We start from the raw sequence: 15,997 nt of genomic DNA, 5'->3' as shown, positions 1-15,997 counted from the left end.
TATATATATATATATATATATATATATACACGTATATATATACATACATATACACACGTTTCCCATCTACGTGTAGAATGAGATGCACGCGCATGCCTACGTACTGTATGTACATGCGTAGCATAGTACGTTTTTATCTGTGTCAGTGAATACACCGGGCACACTTCGTCGTCATGCGTAAGCGGAGGTTTTATTGTATATGTATGGGGCATTCCAGCATTTCTATTCTTACAACAGAGTAACAACTTTATACAACAGAGTTGTCTGCTAATTATCTTTGACTAATTAGCTATTACTTGTGATAATTCAAGGGGTTGTTGTTTGATGGACGGAATTGTTCACCAGAAGTGTAACTGCAGTTTGGTACTTAAAGTGTCTAGGTATGTAGAGGGGCACACCCAAAGCCTGTTAATACTACGTATTGTTAGACTCGGTAGTTAGACAGTGTAATATGATAAAATTGCAAACGGAATAATTGGGAAAAAAAATAACGTGCGAGTAAAGAATATTCAAATATACGTGTATATATCGTGTGTCGTTATTTTACCGGTGTTTGGTCGTGGAATGGCTCTTACACAAAAAAGTAGCCACGCTACGGGTTAGGTGGGCGTGTTGCGATAGCCTGCACATGCACTAATAAACGCACGGACATATCTGCCGCAACGCCCTCGTATCGCTATAACGCATACAAGCCTGGTGCATCGGCACATATTCACATGCGTCATGTATGTATGTGATCTATATTGCGATCACGTACGCAGCCTGCACATTCGCATATGCCGCGAGCGTCCCTTTGATTTTTTTTTTTTTCACGTTTTTTTCACAGTGAATCAGCCTCACATAGCCTGAGACACGTGGGTTTGAAAAACTTCAGAGCAAGTAGGTAAGTTTCTTATTTCTTTTTCTTTTTTTCATTCCCTTGGATCGGTATAAATTTTTGGGTCATAAAGTCTAGATTGAAATACATACCATATGAAATTTTTGCTACATGCTATGGTATAGCAGATTATTTTCTTATTCTAGATTAGTGATGTAACGAATATTCGCATATTTCTTGACATTCGCAAAAATCGTGCGAATATATTGCAAATGCGACTGTCACAAATACATCATTTTTTGCTTATAAAAATTGTGAAAATATTATTGAATAAGAGAAAAAACGTTAGTTTAATAATGAACTTCTATTATAACAGTTTTTCTTCATGTTTGAATCACACTCTAACCTCAAAGTTAATTTGTTTCCGTTATCAATCTGTCGTTAGATAATCAAACAAATAATCGGTTTACTTCGGATCAGCTCGGCAGTTTCCGGAATAAGATACAAACAGCGCTAATGTCTACCTGCGACTTGCATTCTGTACCTGTCGGTCGATCAATTGTCAACTTTTAGCCGTAGAAAAAAGGGCGCCAGATTTAAAAATCCATATTCGCATTCGCGAATACTTAACAATTTATATTCGTTACATCACTATTGTAGATATGCATTATAATACAAGATACATCTTCAAGATATAGGTTTCAAGTCGTACTTATATATACCGTCACTGCCTCAGAGTACATACTTACAAAAATAAACGAAAATGGAGAATCAAACAGAATCAACGCAGATCTCCAAGCGAAATCGTTTTTCACCTAGGTACACCACTTCACGCATGGCGATCGACCCCCCTCCTCATTCTCATTCTCATCCCATTTTCCCGCCCTCGACACTGCCATGACGCATATATACATATATGCATGTGGACACGTACGTATGTTTGTACAGGCACATATCTGGCCTCGGAGGACGACGAGGGTCACCTGAAGCTTACGCCCCGCGTCACGAATCACTGCAGAAACGACGAACCGACGCCGCCTGTCACCCGTATTATACGTACATCCACACATATGTATATATATATATGTCTAACTATATGTAGGTGGAAACCTGGAGGGCCACAGCCGGCATCACGCGACCGCTGGATAGCGGCTGACAGATTCCCGATTATAGGCGACCTGCAGCCCCGCTCCTCTCCTTCTCTATTTTCTATGTCTACGTAAGTACCGTGCGGATCAGCCATGACGGTGTGCGATTAGACATGAAACGCCCTGCAGCCAGATGATGATTTCGGAATATCATCGACCCAATGAAGGTTGAATCTTTCGCGAACGCACCTTATTCGTCAATTTAGATATTTTCATTCGTAAGACGTAAGATCATGTGACAGTTCAGAGGACGGATTTGTTGACTTAGCCCAGTACGTTGATAAAATATGCCGGAAGAAAGGATTTTTATCAAATTTATAATCGATGAATAAGTTATCCGAGTGAAATAAATTCGACTGATTAAAATAAACAACACATTCCTTTCGTTTTCTCTGATCGCCATATTACTCGTTAAAGTCGACAAATTTTTATATACTGTGACATGGGGGATGAGTTCTGAATGTAATGGCTAACTCTGGGCGAATAGTTTGAGCTACATGTATAAAGCGTATAACCTTTATCGCCCCAGGCACCAGGAACTGAAAGAGAAAAACTCTTCAATCACCATTCGAGAAGATTTGAGGGTGCGGGGCAATCGGGCCCCGCACGACGCCCCGTTGAAACACGTGACGACGAAACGTGAGGGATGAGACAGGGCGAAAGGAGGTTATGTGGATCGGAGAATAAAGCTGGATCGGTGGAAACGCCGCGTTACGGCTTCTCGAAACGCGGCACTTGACGCCGCGGCGCCGTGCCGAGGGATTCGAGCTGGCAGAAGCAAGGCGTCTAACCTAGACGGACGGATCAGCAAGGGGATGCCGAGAATCGCCGCGATAATAATTCCGATGAAAAGATCCCCAGCCTCCCTTCATTCAACCTCCTTTCGAATTTCCTGGATCGAGCTTTTTCTTCCTTATGCAGTACACATTCGCAAGGATGCAGATTCAGAGCCAATTGAAAAATTTCCTGAAACTGAACAACGTTCGCTATGAAGAAATGACAGCGAATGGTTTTAAAATGAAAACATTTGGGGCATCCCATAGCACTTTGACCTGGGTCCGATCCTTAACTTCTTGGAATTGGGACCGCGGTTTTTTTATATCGTTGTCCTCACGCTGAAAGGCCCTCGGCATTTTAAAATTTTTTTTGCCTTGATTTGAAGTGTCTACAATTTTTTAAGACGATTTTATCGATCGACACAATTTATAAAAATTTTCATATTTGATACACGATTTTTTAGAGTTTTTTCAGATTTTTAAATTGTGTTTGTCAATAAAGTCGTTTTAAAAAATTGTATTGGTATGGAATGCCCCATTTATAATATCAACGATGCAAGATGTAGAGCATCAAGTATGGCGACTTCGGAACTCTTGCCTGAATTCCGGAATTCAAAATAGGTAGACTAACGATAAGGTCCGATGGACAAGTTAGACACACATACGAATGAAACGTCTTCTCTAAATAATCAACGAGACGCGTCATGTAAAACGAAGTAAAAGCCTTTTATTCATTAATAAATATTATTCGTTGTGATATAAACTTCTGTGGGATTTTATTTGGGCCGGAAGGGCGAGCAGCCTTTCAAAGATACCACACTCTTGTCACCCGACTCCCGAATCTCAGAATTATTCCTACAACATGGTGTCCAGTAAGAAATCCGTGATAAATTCAAGGACATTTTCAGGTGAGATATACGTTATTTCTACTACAACCTGTGGGTAGGTAAAAACGAAAAATATGATTCGCGGCGAGAAGCCATTTTTGTAAAAACAGTTATTCATTGTCAGCGAACAAAATTAAATATACCATTCGCAGCAAACGTTAAAAATAGAATATTTCTAAAACACAAGAAAAATTGACGGATATTTCCAGGGGTTTTTGGGGACAAAAAAAATTCAAGGACATTTTGAGGACCTCAAGGATTTATAGGACTATTGGACACCATGTACAAATGGGTAGAAGGGGGAATCTCCTGCGCGAGGGGATCTCCCCTTTTGCTAACTGTTGCGCGATCCTTCAAACTTTTCACTTGTCGCGAGGCGTCCCCTTCCACGTCTGACTCGAGATGGCACGCCCGAGTTCCTCTCGCATCCCCGGTTCATTTTGAACGCAGTTCAGGGGAATGTCTGCCATCCCGTTATATGGGGGAAGCCGGTGCTCCGAGTGCCGTCCAATTAGCAGCGGGAGTAATTAGTGCGCATATGTATGAGACGGATGGGTATTATTGTCGGGGATTCCCTGACCTCCCTCCCAATCCATGCTCAAGGATCTGGAGTTTCCGTTCCGCCCGCAAGTCATTTCGCGATTCAAGTTATATGCAGCGTTCATGATGACGGCTGTCTGGTCACCATAAGATAAGGTTCACAGGTTAATTGACGGAAAATGTGTACTGAGAAAATAAAATTTGATTCAATTGTAAATAAGGTACAGTAGCATACCATAACCTCAAAGCGAGTCAAAGTCAGCTGCAAGAATATTTGTACAGTGATTCCGTCGACTTTCCGCAGTTCTCTCAATCACCACACCAGCGCATATCCAAACTCTATCACTTCCCGAAGTTCGAAATGATTCCGCTTTTCTGCAAAGAACAAAAGTACGAAAGAGTAATAAAATGCACTTCCCTTCTAGCATTCCACAATTTAGAATCAACGAAATAGCGCTCACCGTACAGAAATTGCTTAAAATTTGAAAAAAAACTTGCTTGCTCTGTCGATAAGGTGGTAAAAAACGATTCCATTTCAAGATAATTCTAATATAAATATTATATAAGTATAGCAGACGTCATTCCAGGGTATCTAAATTGTTGATTGATTAAAAGGAAATTCCGTTCGATTCCCTCGTTAAAGACTAATCCGAAAACCTGCAATCGTGTCAATTTATTCAAGTATAGCGTCGCTTTAAGGCGCTTACCTGTTCCTTGACGTCGCCGTGAGACTCGTCGTGTGTGTTTAACGAGGGCGCACGGGTGTCGCGTGCATTAATCATCCCCACGGCACGCCAAGGCTAGTCGCCCTCCCTCAACACGCACATGCAGGGTGTACACGGGTGCAGAGCCCCGTCTGCGTCCCCAGGGTGGAGATGGGCTCCTCGTTAGTCCGCCTCAGTTTGACGAGGCTCGCGGGAATCGAGTGGAAACTTGCGAGCCCCGGTGTCCCGATTAATTGGACGCGATTCGAGATCACGGGGATGCACGCTTGGCACCGAACCCCCCGAACGTTCCGCACCTTGTCATCGTGCAATATTGGACTCACTTTACATAATGCCGCTGCGTCGCACGGTGCCTGCACACAGTGCAATTGGCCAAGACGAACGCATCACGGTTGAAACTGACTGAACATATCTTTCATCCTTCCAATCGATAATTTGGGGTATAAAGAACGATTGAAAAAATGTTCTACATTGTTATGTCAGATACGTTAAGTGTCATATCGATTTAAACGTCTGAGGCGTTTGAAACGGTCTCTTTTTCGCGCCGTTTCCATGACGTCACTGTACGATGTAAGTAACCTAAAAACTCCAGATTTTGAGACCATGGCTACGTTCCGAAACTAGCTGGCAGCGCTAAAAATTCTCTAGGACAGAGCCGGAGCTAATCACGAACTCGGCGCTGCAAGAGAGATAAAAAACATTGCCGATAGCACTGTGAGCTAACTTTGGAGCATAACTCGTATCGTGAATAATGACGTCACGAAAATGGGCGTATTCAAAACGCATTTCAACTCTCATTACTTTTTAACTAAGTTTAGTCCTGTTTATTGACGAATAAAAAGTCTAAAACTCTGTTTCCATGGTACGAATCGCCTTTTTAATAATACCAAATGTGTGAAAAAGTAAGTTTTTTAGAAACTACATTTCCTTCTCTCGCTCTATTTCAAACCCAATTCTCTGGTAGCTTAAAATATGCACCGAAAACGTACGAAGTTGATATTACTGGCGCGACTGTATTTCAGTACACAAATTTCAAACTTGATAAGGAACGTACTACGCTGCATGCATTCTACATATTTACACGAAGTGTATATTGTGCTCTCCGGATTTTTTGGGTTTCAGATTGGATATCCGAGAATCGAATAAATTCGCTCCTCACCGTGCGTCGCCTTTTTAACTCCCCAGCTTTCGTTTTTCTCCTTCCCTTTCCCTTTCCATTTCCTCTTCTCTGCGTTTTTCCCCTCTATTGCCCCAGAGTCCGGGGTTCCCGAAGCTCGGGGCGCCAACGCGCCCGCACCTCAATCCTCCCACCCGGGCCGCTACCCGAATCTAATTTGAAGCCTCGCTGGGCGGCGACTCGATGGTACCTAAGACCGGTGATTGAGGCAACGAGCCGGGGTGTGCGGCGAGAAACTCGACGTCCACCCTGAAGACGGCTTCTCTGCGGCGGCTCCTGCGACTTGGAGGCGATCAATCGTCCCCGGATGGACCGCGGCTCGCCGGAAGCCTGAAGACCGACCCTGCTGGACAAGGAAGAAGGGTGAGGAGGAGCGAGGGGAATGGATAATCGTCGGCAATTAGGGACTCGCCCATGTCCACCATCGACCATGAACGCAACCTCAATGAGACTCGGACGCGATAATATCATCCCCTAGCTCATCGTCAGTCCCGTAGCGCGTTGACGTTTCCGTGCGTTATTTACGCAGGGTGATGATCCTGCACACAGGGTGTTCAGAAACACAACCGAACGGTATCGACTTCCTGGAAAAATACCTGTTTTACCCAGCGATTTTTATACATGTAAGCGATTCATGCCTCTGCACGACTGCAGCGTTGGAGAATACGCGATTTGCCTGGAATTTGTTTGCCGTATATGTCATACATGCATGTATGGTATGAATTGCGAGTTTTCGGACACCCTAGAGTGCAGACACGCATGGCGTGAACTCTACATTGTGCGAGCCGGCGAGCCCTGTGCCATGCGAGCTGGGAAGTAAAGTAATGAGAAAAGCCAAAGTGCTCGGCCTGGGTCTGCACCGTGAAATATAACACGTCACGGTTTTGCGGACGTGCGCTGACAGATGCCAGAACCGCAGATATAGGAAACTGTTTCGAGGCACCTGACATGCAGGAGCAAAGTTGCGCCAGAGATAACCGAAGAAGCTGAGAGAACGGTGACGGTAACACAGATCTGTAACTAAAAAACTCAACAGGTTTTTTATACTGTTTTCTTTTTTTAACAGGGTTTCACTCACTGAAACCAGGAAAAATAGTCAAAAAATTCCAGCACGTCAGAGGTTTTTTCTTGAACTCATGTCTGTAGGTTTATTTAGAGGTAAGCTCCCGTTTAGTCCGAAATCTGGTATCCTATTATTGATTCTAAAAATTTTGTGCAAAATTAATTTCTTACTTTTATTTAATATGTATTATCATGAGACTCACGAATAAATACAAATAGGAAAACAGAAAATGGAAAGCGGAAGCGTGTTCGAAGAAGTGTCAAAGACAAGAAGAAAAGGTTTCCTAGGCGAAAAGAATAGACACGGAATGTTAAATATATTTCATAAAGAAATTGTATGTTTAATTTTATGAGAAACATGAATTAGTTCATTGTAATTAAATGGTAGTTTTTTCATTATTGTTATGATTTTTTTTTACGCCAACGCTTTGTATTTTGCAAAAATACTCTACGTGATGGAGGGAAATGAAGGTTATTTTTAGATTCAGCAGACTCGAAAACATAATATTTACCAAAAACATCCCATGCGGTTGAATAAAATATTTTTTTTACAGATTTGCGTAGTTTGAAAGGTGCATAATCGCCCGAATCTTCATTTTGCGAGAATGAGTACGATAAATTAAAGTTGTCAATGAAACGTTATTTCAGCTCACACTTGGTTGCCAAGAAATAAGAAAGGAAGGGGAAAAAATTAGACAAATAAAAAAAAATAGAAAAATAAGAAATATGTGAAGTATAAAAATTGACGTTGTTTAAAATTAAGAGTTGTAAGTAAAAATAAGATCAATGGAACGAAAATAAATTGAAAACATTTGAATCGAAACAATAACTACCCCCGGACTCCCAGCTCAATAAGGGGTTGGAATCTGCTAACAACGCTGATGCTAAGCATGCCGCATCGTCGATTTCAAGAGCCAACGATGCAGTGGTGCTGCTCAGACGCTAGTCGAGCGCATGGTGGGTACAGTGGCAGAGGGAAAGAGGGAGGAGGGGAACCACAAATCAGGCTAATTATTTGGCAGGGAGGTGAGAGATGGCCGCTTGAATTTCCTAATTGCTATTGATCAGTTCTCTCCTTCCGCCGACCACCAATCAGTGTCGCGCCCAATCCTTTATCTCTTAATCACAAGTTATTATATGGTCTTAGAGTATACGGTAGTACTTTTAATATATATACATATATGCAATTACACGTATTTTTTTACCGTTTCAGAATTATATAAGAATTACTTTTGAAAATCTGAAAAAAAAAGAAATTACAGGAAAATTCTACGTAAAATTGTAAAAACTTTCAGGAGCTTTCAGAAGATGGTATCTAATTCATTGCCTTGGAGTCCACGAATTTTTTTACTACCGTTGCAAATCAATTGTGCATGATTTCTTTACGTGTCTATTCGTTTAGATAATTATTTGTAAATAAGTCGTAACAGTGATAGGTGAGTAGTTCATAAATTCCAAGTAAATAAAGATATAACGACTTAATTTCTACAAGGTCTTTGAAATTTTTTTAATAATCATACACAAAATTGTCTTCAACTTTGTCGTCTAGACTTTTAACAACGAGTTGTAAATTCGAGGTTCAAAAACGTCTAATAAACATTGAAGTGGCAAGTGATCGCATCGCGACCAAAACAAAAAAACTCCAAGAATACCACACCATACTCCGAAACCACGTACAATGAAATCGTAAACGACGACCATCCGACGCTAGATGAAGCTGGAAGATATTTTCCTTGTATGTGTACGACAGATACCGTATCTCAGGCAGTTTAGAAATGGTGTGTAGAATCTGCACCACGCGAGAATTGGGACCCGGTGAGAACCGACGTTGAGGGTAGATTGATGGCGCGTCTCGAAACGGTGCGGCCTCGAATCGTGACTGGAGGGTGGCGAAGGGTGAGGAGAAGGGATGAGGAGGTGGCGGACGGGGGGGGGGGGGGTGCAATTTGCCTAATGGGCAGCTCGCGCCGGCAGCCCTGATCCGACGCCGACGCCGACGCCCGCGGCATCCGGGGCCGTGGCACCTCTTCGCCCAGCTCCCTTTATTCTTAATACCCACTACCGCCTAGTCTGATCGAACGGTGATCCGTCAGCGCCTCGCTGGCTAGGCAAACTCTTGTACGGAAGCCGTCTTTCTCTTTTACCTCTTCTTATTGTTCTTACCTTGTGTGTACTCCTTTTTCTCGTGCTTCTTATTACTCGTTTTTCTTATTGTTAGCTATCCTGATGCAGGGAATGAGTGTTCCTCGCTTTTGCTAAGCAGACTCGAGATCCATTGAACGGCGTTGCGAAATTAAGAAAGAGCGAGAAAGCTCGAGAGATGAAAAAACTATTGCTGATTCGTTTCGGTTTTTATAGATATGTATCTGGACTGTATCGAATCAGAATGAAATGTTATGTTAGCTGTGTGGTAAGTGACTGAAATACTACGGGTTTCATTCTTCTATTCGAATACGGTAAAATAGTATGCCGAAATTTTATTCTTACAAAGGACCCTGCAGAATTCTCATGACAATTGGCTGGATTTTCAGTATGTTATAGTGCGTATCCTCCCGATCAAAATATTTCATGGAGACAAGTCCCAAAAATCTGTAGGTTCCGAGATACAGGCTTCGAAAGAAAGGTGCCTAGAATTTTTATATCTATGGATTTCGTGATTTTCATGAATTATAAAGCTTCAAGGGGACTTGAAATCAAACAAATCACTGAAAAAACTGCACGGTCGATTCTTAAAGATAGGCAGGAAGCTGCGATTGATTCCATCGACGCATTGATTCCATTCATGAACACTTCTGGTTTACCGGAAGGAGGTGCAACGTCAGACTTCGCCTGAAGTACGAGACCCTCCGACTCTTTCAATAATCGACTTCTCGTATTTTTCACGCCTCTGCGGAGTCTCTGCGAATCGACTGTGCAGTTTTTGAGTGATATATATATGATTTCAAGGCCCCATTGAAGCTTTGTAATTCGTAAAAGTCGCGTAATCCATGGATACAAAAAAATCCATACACAACCCTTCCGAGGCCTACATCTCGGAAACTACTAATTATTGGGACTTGTACCCATGAGAAGTTTTGATCGGGAGGATATGTACTGAAAACCCAGCCAATTTAACTGGGATGGCGATAAAGATCCTGTGCTACAGTTGTAAAGAACTTGACGGATTGAATGGTTAACTCATGTCTTTGAAAAGTTTCTTCTCTTGTTTCTTCAACGAGTATAAGAGGAACATGGGTAAGTTTCAGTGACAGGGCCGACGTCTCGTCATTTTTTTAGGCACAGAGTTCATTATAGAAATGGAAACGGAAGAGGGTTGTTCATTTATTCTATCACAGTTACATGGTATTTTGATTAACGTAACATCTTTGCACTTTCGAAACGTATTAACCTCATTTATAGGTACATGATTTTTCAATAAAATTAAAACTGGTTTCACTACAACATTTCACTTATTGATAATACAGACTCGATTGATTTGTGACAGCATTTTTGCCCGAATGTAAAGGATCGCTGTTTGAATCGATCTAGATACCATTATTGATCTAAGGTACGAATTTTCAACCTCCGTAAAATAAAAAAATGCAATGCAATGCAAACGAGGAAAATATTTTATGGACATAGATACGCAGAAGGTTCGAGACAATGAAGCTACTGACTCAATAATGATCTTCGAAAGTTTTTAATTTAATTCCATTCTAGTCTTCGCCGACCAATAGTGTCCAATTTGTAGATGTGTCTCGCTACTTGTCCCAGATATGGAAACTCCGTACTGAGCATACATCAAGTATGGATTACTCCATACCAATTTCTGAATAACTTTTATAAAAGGTGCAATGGTTTGAAAAAATGCCCATTGAAGTAAAAACAATGTCCATTATCTCAGCTCCGACTGATGCCTTGACATTGAATTATATGAAACTTTGAGTAGGTATAGGTATAATCGGTATTCCTACCCACTCGCATTAATGCATTTCTGATTCAGCGTCGAGTACGCGAGCAGACAGGGCATTAAGAGAAAAAGAAAAGTAGGACAAACAATAAGATACGTAGAGAAGGATGGAAGTTTCAGGGTGCGTCAGCGGGTAACACTGCTTGTCAGAACCCCGAAGAATAATGTATAATATCTCTTGGCGGAACTGTCCGTTTCTCTTGTATTATACACACGACACGCGGGGGATTCGCGGTTGCGAATGTACGAATGTCTGCATGTCACGTTTCATCGGACGAAGGATCGTTTCTTGCGGTTCGCCACCTTTGTACTTTCGCCACGCCGTCGTCGAGGACGAGGACGACGACGACGACGTCAACGTCGCGAGCTCGCTCCCACCTGCTTACTAACCTCGAACGAACCCTCCTCATCCAAGGGCGACCCTTCTTGCCTGGCTCACCGCGCTGCCTGATGTCCTTATGCATATTTTAGAGCTCCGCCAGAGCTAGCCGTGGGGTTATTCGCGTCGAAAAATCGTCGAGAGAAACGGAGAACCGAAGAATCGGGTTTGGATCGGGACCCGGGATCGATCCATCCCAGCAGAAGTCGACTAGGACCTTTACACGATTGTGGATCTTCTTTATCGAATCTCCTTCACTTACGAATCTCATGAATTCACGATACGTATACCATTGACGTAATTATACATACATGCAAGAATAAAATTGGTCAACGTAGAAATTGACTTGCAATCGAGCAGGTCTTGGAGGCATTCGTAAAGTCGTAAATGTCGAAAATCGTCAGTGAATAAAAGCTTCGCATTTTCTTTTCGTGAAAAAATTAACTTCAGAATTCGGTACCTTTCGGACATTCATTCTTTAAGTAAAGGCCTTTTGGACCTTTTTATTTTCCAATCGATTATCCACAGACGGTTGTTGTATTTTTTTATTTTAATACGGAAACAAAGTTTTTGTCTTACTGAATTAGTAATTAGGTAAGCCGTTGTTTCGGAGTAACCCTTTTCAGAGCAAAGTTTTAGAGGATTTTCGTTGGCTTCATTATTTGATTAACCTTTACCTGGCGCCTTTATCTGGTATAACATTGCTAGCACTTTGGGGTGATGCACCGAAGCAATTAAAGATTTTTACTTGATTTTTCGTTCAGTGTTCACTCAAGTGTCTTTTACAAGATGAAAAAAGGTCGCAATAATAATTTTTAATTTTAAGATAGTGAAAAATTTATCAAAAGGCAGACATTTTCAAGGTACGAAAATCTCGAATAAAAACCCTTAGGTCACGAACGAGGTCGAGGTACCAGCTAAAGGTTAACAATAGCAACAATATTTAAATAAGGAAAAAAATAATTGTGTGGGTTAAAAAAATCGAATGTGAAAGAAAAAGGAATCAATCCAGTTTCTTTCTGAGAACGACCGTTCGACAGCAGAAGTTTTACAAAACATTCGATCAATAGCTGATTCTATGTACTTCCTTATGATAGATGTAATCAAGGTTCAGTGCGACTTTGCAACACAGTGTAATTTTTTTCACTTCCACATTTTCGGTAAACTATTTTTACGTAATGTTATACTTCATGAAACCCATCAGTGAGCGACGAGCAATACGTGACATATAAATCTTTCAATACTCCAATACGCAAATAAAACAAATAAATTTTACATAACGTAAACAATACACCGACATAGGTAAGTGTATTAATTATTATTCCTACGCAACGCAAGACATCTATATATACAGCGATGTTAATATAATTAGTTACTTATGACATATTAATACGCGAGAAGTACATAAAGACCTTCGAAAAAAGTATACAACAACCTTGCTGCCTACCTGTCCATTTTTGCAGGTGCAGTTTAACGGGATCCGTGCAACTCGAAAGAGGCCCCCCGAGATGAGTTGTTGTAATCCACTCACCGACGTGCGTCTCTACCTGGACGTCCCGGGTTCAAAAGCGTGTGGAACCTCCGGGCGATCATTAAGCCGCCCTCGCCTTCCCCCTTTTTGCCCCCGACCCACCCCCCGAATACCATGTAGTCAGCGGCCACCGCCGCCCCGGGTGCCGACTGGGACGACTATTTATTCTACGCTGCGGCTCTCGAGTGCCTCCCGTTATATTCCGGTCCAGTCGCAGCCGTCGGAGAGATGAGTATTGCGAGGCAACGGGGGGTTGGGGTGGCAGAGGGGGGGAGGAGATGATTAATGCGGCTCGCAGAAGCCAGCCGCGACGATCGTCCTCCTCGCCTCCCTGGGACCGCGTCTCCGGTCTTCGGGTCAACGGGTGACCACCACCACACAACAGCGTCGCGAGACAACCGCAGTACTCGCGGAGCTCGACTAGGTTCTATTTCTCTGTCAAGGGATGGAAGTTTTGCCGGTTCTGTGATCCTCGGCTAGAACCCACTTGTTAAGAACCTCCTCCCCCCGACCCATAGGTACGCTCAACTATCTCCAACTCGCGTTATGCTATACTATGCGGAACAACTTCGAGGAGCTGATTTCCGACCTCGCAAGATGGTTTTCAGAAGTATCATGTGGTCTTTGGTCATGCAACTCCTATGATACAGCTAGGTGGAGACTACAGCCAAATTTAAGATGTGGAATACATTTGTTTAGAATTTTTCTCGGGCTTTTTTTTTGGGAGGTTTTATGGTACTACGTTCGATCTGACCTGAACGTTTCACGTTGGAGTTTGAGGTACGAAGGCAAGTACGTAGGATAGCGGTGATTCTTGAGAATGGTAACTTTCCTGGTACGTGGATAAAAAGAGCTTTGCATTGTAATTGCATTTCTGTGTGAGAAAGTAAGTAGATTCGGTTTCAGACTCTCCATACCTGCAGGCCACTTATGTATACAGATCACGTTTCGAGGTTATTTTTTTCGTGCAATTTGATTGGACCTTCCAGTGTCGTATTGTGAGTAATCCAATCCCTTGGTCACGGCTTCGTTTACATCTTTGGCGTGAATTCCAATAATTCGAGTGAAATTTTCCGACCACGAATTAAATTGACAGTCAGTTAACTTCATCACGGTCAGCAAGATAATGTACTCGAACATGACATTTATGGGGTTCAAGGATGGACAAATTTGCAATCCATGCTTCCGAAGTTACACACATGTACCGACAATCTGCATGCCATCACATAAAAGTCGAAATAAATTTTCCCGATCACTTCGAATCCATGAATAAAGATGTCATGTATGTATAAAACCGATCAGTTCGTCCAACAGTTGTTGCATCGTGGAAAAAAATACTCCTTAGACAACACAGTTATCAGCACATATATAAAGAATGAAAGACGACTGGGTCTATCCTGAATGTGGGTTGCAGTAACTTATTTCCCAAGTTCTATGCATCCGATCGGTTTTATTTTGTAACGATGCGAAAAAACGGCCAATCATTTACGTCGCAGCGATCCGAAGTTGGCGTTGCATAAGCACTATAAGGACCGCATGCATACCTATCAGTTACGCGGCCAAGGGAGTTTGGAAAGCGGCAGATACACGCACACACTGCAGCAGAAGAGACAGAGGCTGGATATGGTAGTGCGTTGGTGAGCCCCACGAGACAAAGGATATCGGAGGCGGTCGGAGGTTGGAGTCTGGGGGCGGCAGGAAAGGCAAAGAGGAGCAGTTCGCGTCGCCGGCACTCAGTCACTCAGCCTCCTCCCGGTATCTATAGAAGGATACCCTTCAACTCTCGCGGTTGGCACTCGTTGCGCGCTCTCGGTCTCCATCCGCGTTCTCCGTTCGCTACCGCTCTCTTTCTTTCGCTCGTTCTTTCCCTCCACCCCCTCCCATCCCCTTCACCCGCCTCTCTCACTCTCCGTCCTCCCGTCCCGCCCTCTCCGTGTTTCCGCGGCCCATTCCAACCACCCCGTTCCGTGCCGTGTCCCGCAGGCCATGTCCCTACCTACACGACACGGCGCTCCTGTCGTCCATGCCGCTTATCTCTCGCCCTTCGCCGCTCGGCTCGCTCTCGCTTTAAAAAAAAAACGTATCTCTGAGAGGCCGTCGCAGCCTCCCCCCTCACTTGGACCCTCGAAAACCCCGCCGCTCCACCCTTCCGCGATTTTTGAACGCATTTTTCCGATCCCCCAGCCGGACAATTGTTTCCCGGGGTGAAGTCGGCCCTCATCCCCTTTGGTGGCACGCTCCGCGGCACGCCCGGTCGTCTCTGTTATACTGCCAGCAGCAACCCACCCTCATCCCCAGGCTCCCGTTCCCTCGTCACTCCCCCTTGCCCACCCCCGCCACGGCGACGACCCAGCGAGCCGCTCGTTAACCTGCTAGCGCTTCTAACCAGCGGTGCAGGGCCGCTTTCATATTTACATATCAATATTCCACCACTCGACTCCCTCCGAACGCCGAAATTACCGCGCTGCTGCAGGACCTGCGTCGATTAGGCTCCGAGAATTTGCGCCACCCGCACCCGCGAAACAGGCGAAAGTGATCGCCTATGAAACTTTTGACGAATGCCTTCACTTTTCGGACTGAAAGCCTTCGTCTAATGGTCTCGAAACTGGACATCGACTCGGTAGGTCATCGATGATTGGCTTTTCACTGCCCTTATTCATCGCTGGAGCTTTAACTCGTCGGATTTGAGACCGCAGGATGGTTTTCAGACTGCAGGACCAGTTCCACCTGACACTATCACATCTTCTCGGATCTTCCTGATCTTAATCAGGATGATTGATTCCAACCTGCCCCCTCATTTCCCATGAGCTCACAATCCGTCGTATATCTGCGGAGCAGTATTGAGAAATGCGAAGGTTCACATTTTTAATGAAATTTCGTCGTTACGATCACGTAGACCAATGACTTTACTTGGAGTCCAACTGCCGGTGAACTCGTACAAGCAACTCGAACGCAGCTCGTTCCCTGGTTGCAGTGCATTATGCATGGAATGAGCCTGATAAAGAA

General features: G+C 43.5%; 1 protein-coding gene across 1 annotated transcript; it reads left to right on the top strand.

The window, feature by feature from the left end:
- The first annotated feature begins 207 nt into the window (after window positions 1-207).
- LOC124302096 (uncharacterized) lies at window positions 208-2,927 on the top strand. Its single transcript, XM_046757886.1, has 4 exons — window positions 208-380; window positions 827-883; window positions 1,920-2,036; window positions 2,495-2,927. The coding sequence occupies exons 1-4, from the start codon at window positions 325-327 to the stop codon at window positions 2,613-2,615; spliced, it is 351 nt and encodes a 116-aa protein (XP_046613842.1). The 5' UTR covers window positions 208-324; the 3' UTR covers window positions 2,616-2,927.
- The last annotated feature ends 13,070 nt before the right edge of the window (window positions 2,928-15,997 follow it).

Source organism: Neodiprion virginianus, chromosome 4, assembly GCF_021901495.1.
Source record: "Neodiprion virginianus isolate iyNeoVirg1 chromosome 4, iyNeoVirg1.1, whole genome shotgun sequence".
In the NCBI taxonomy this organism is placed as follows: Eukaryota; Metazoa; Arthropoda; class Insecta; order Hymenoptera; family Diprionidae; genus Neodiprion; species Neodiprion virginianus.
This window is presented reverse-complemented; position numbering and strand designations above follow the sequence as displayed.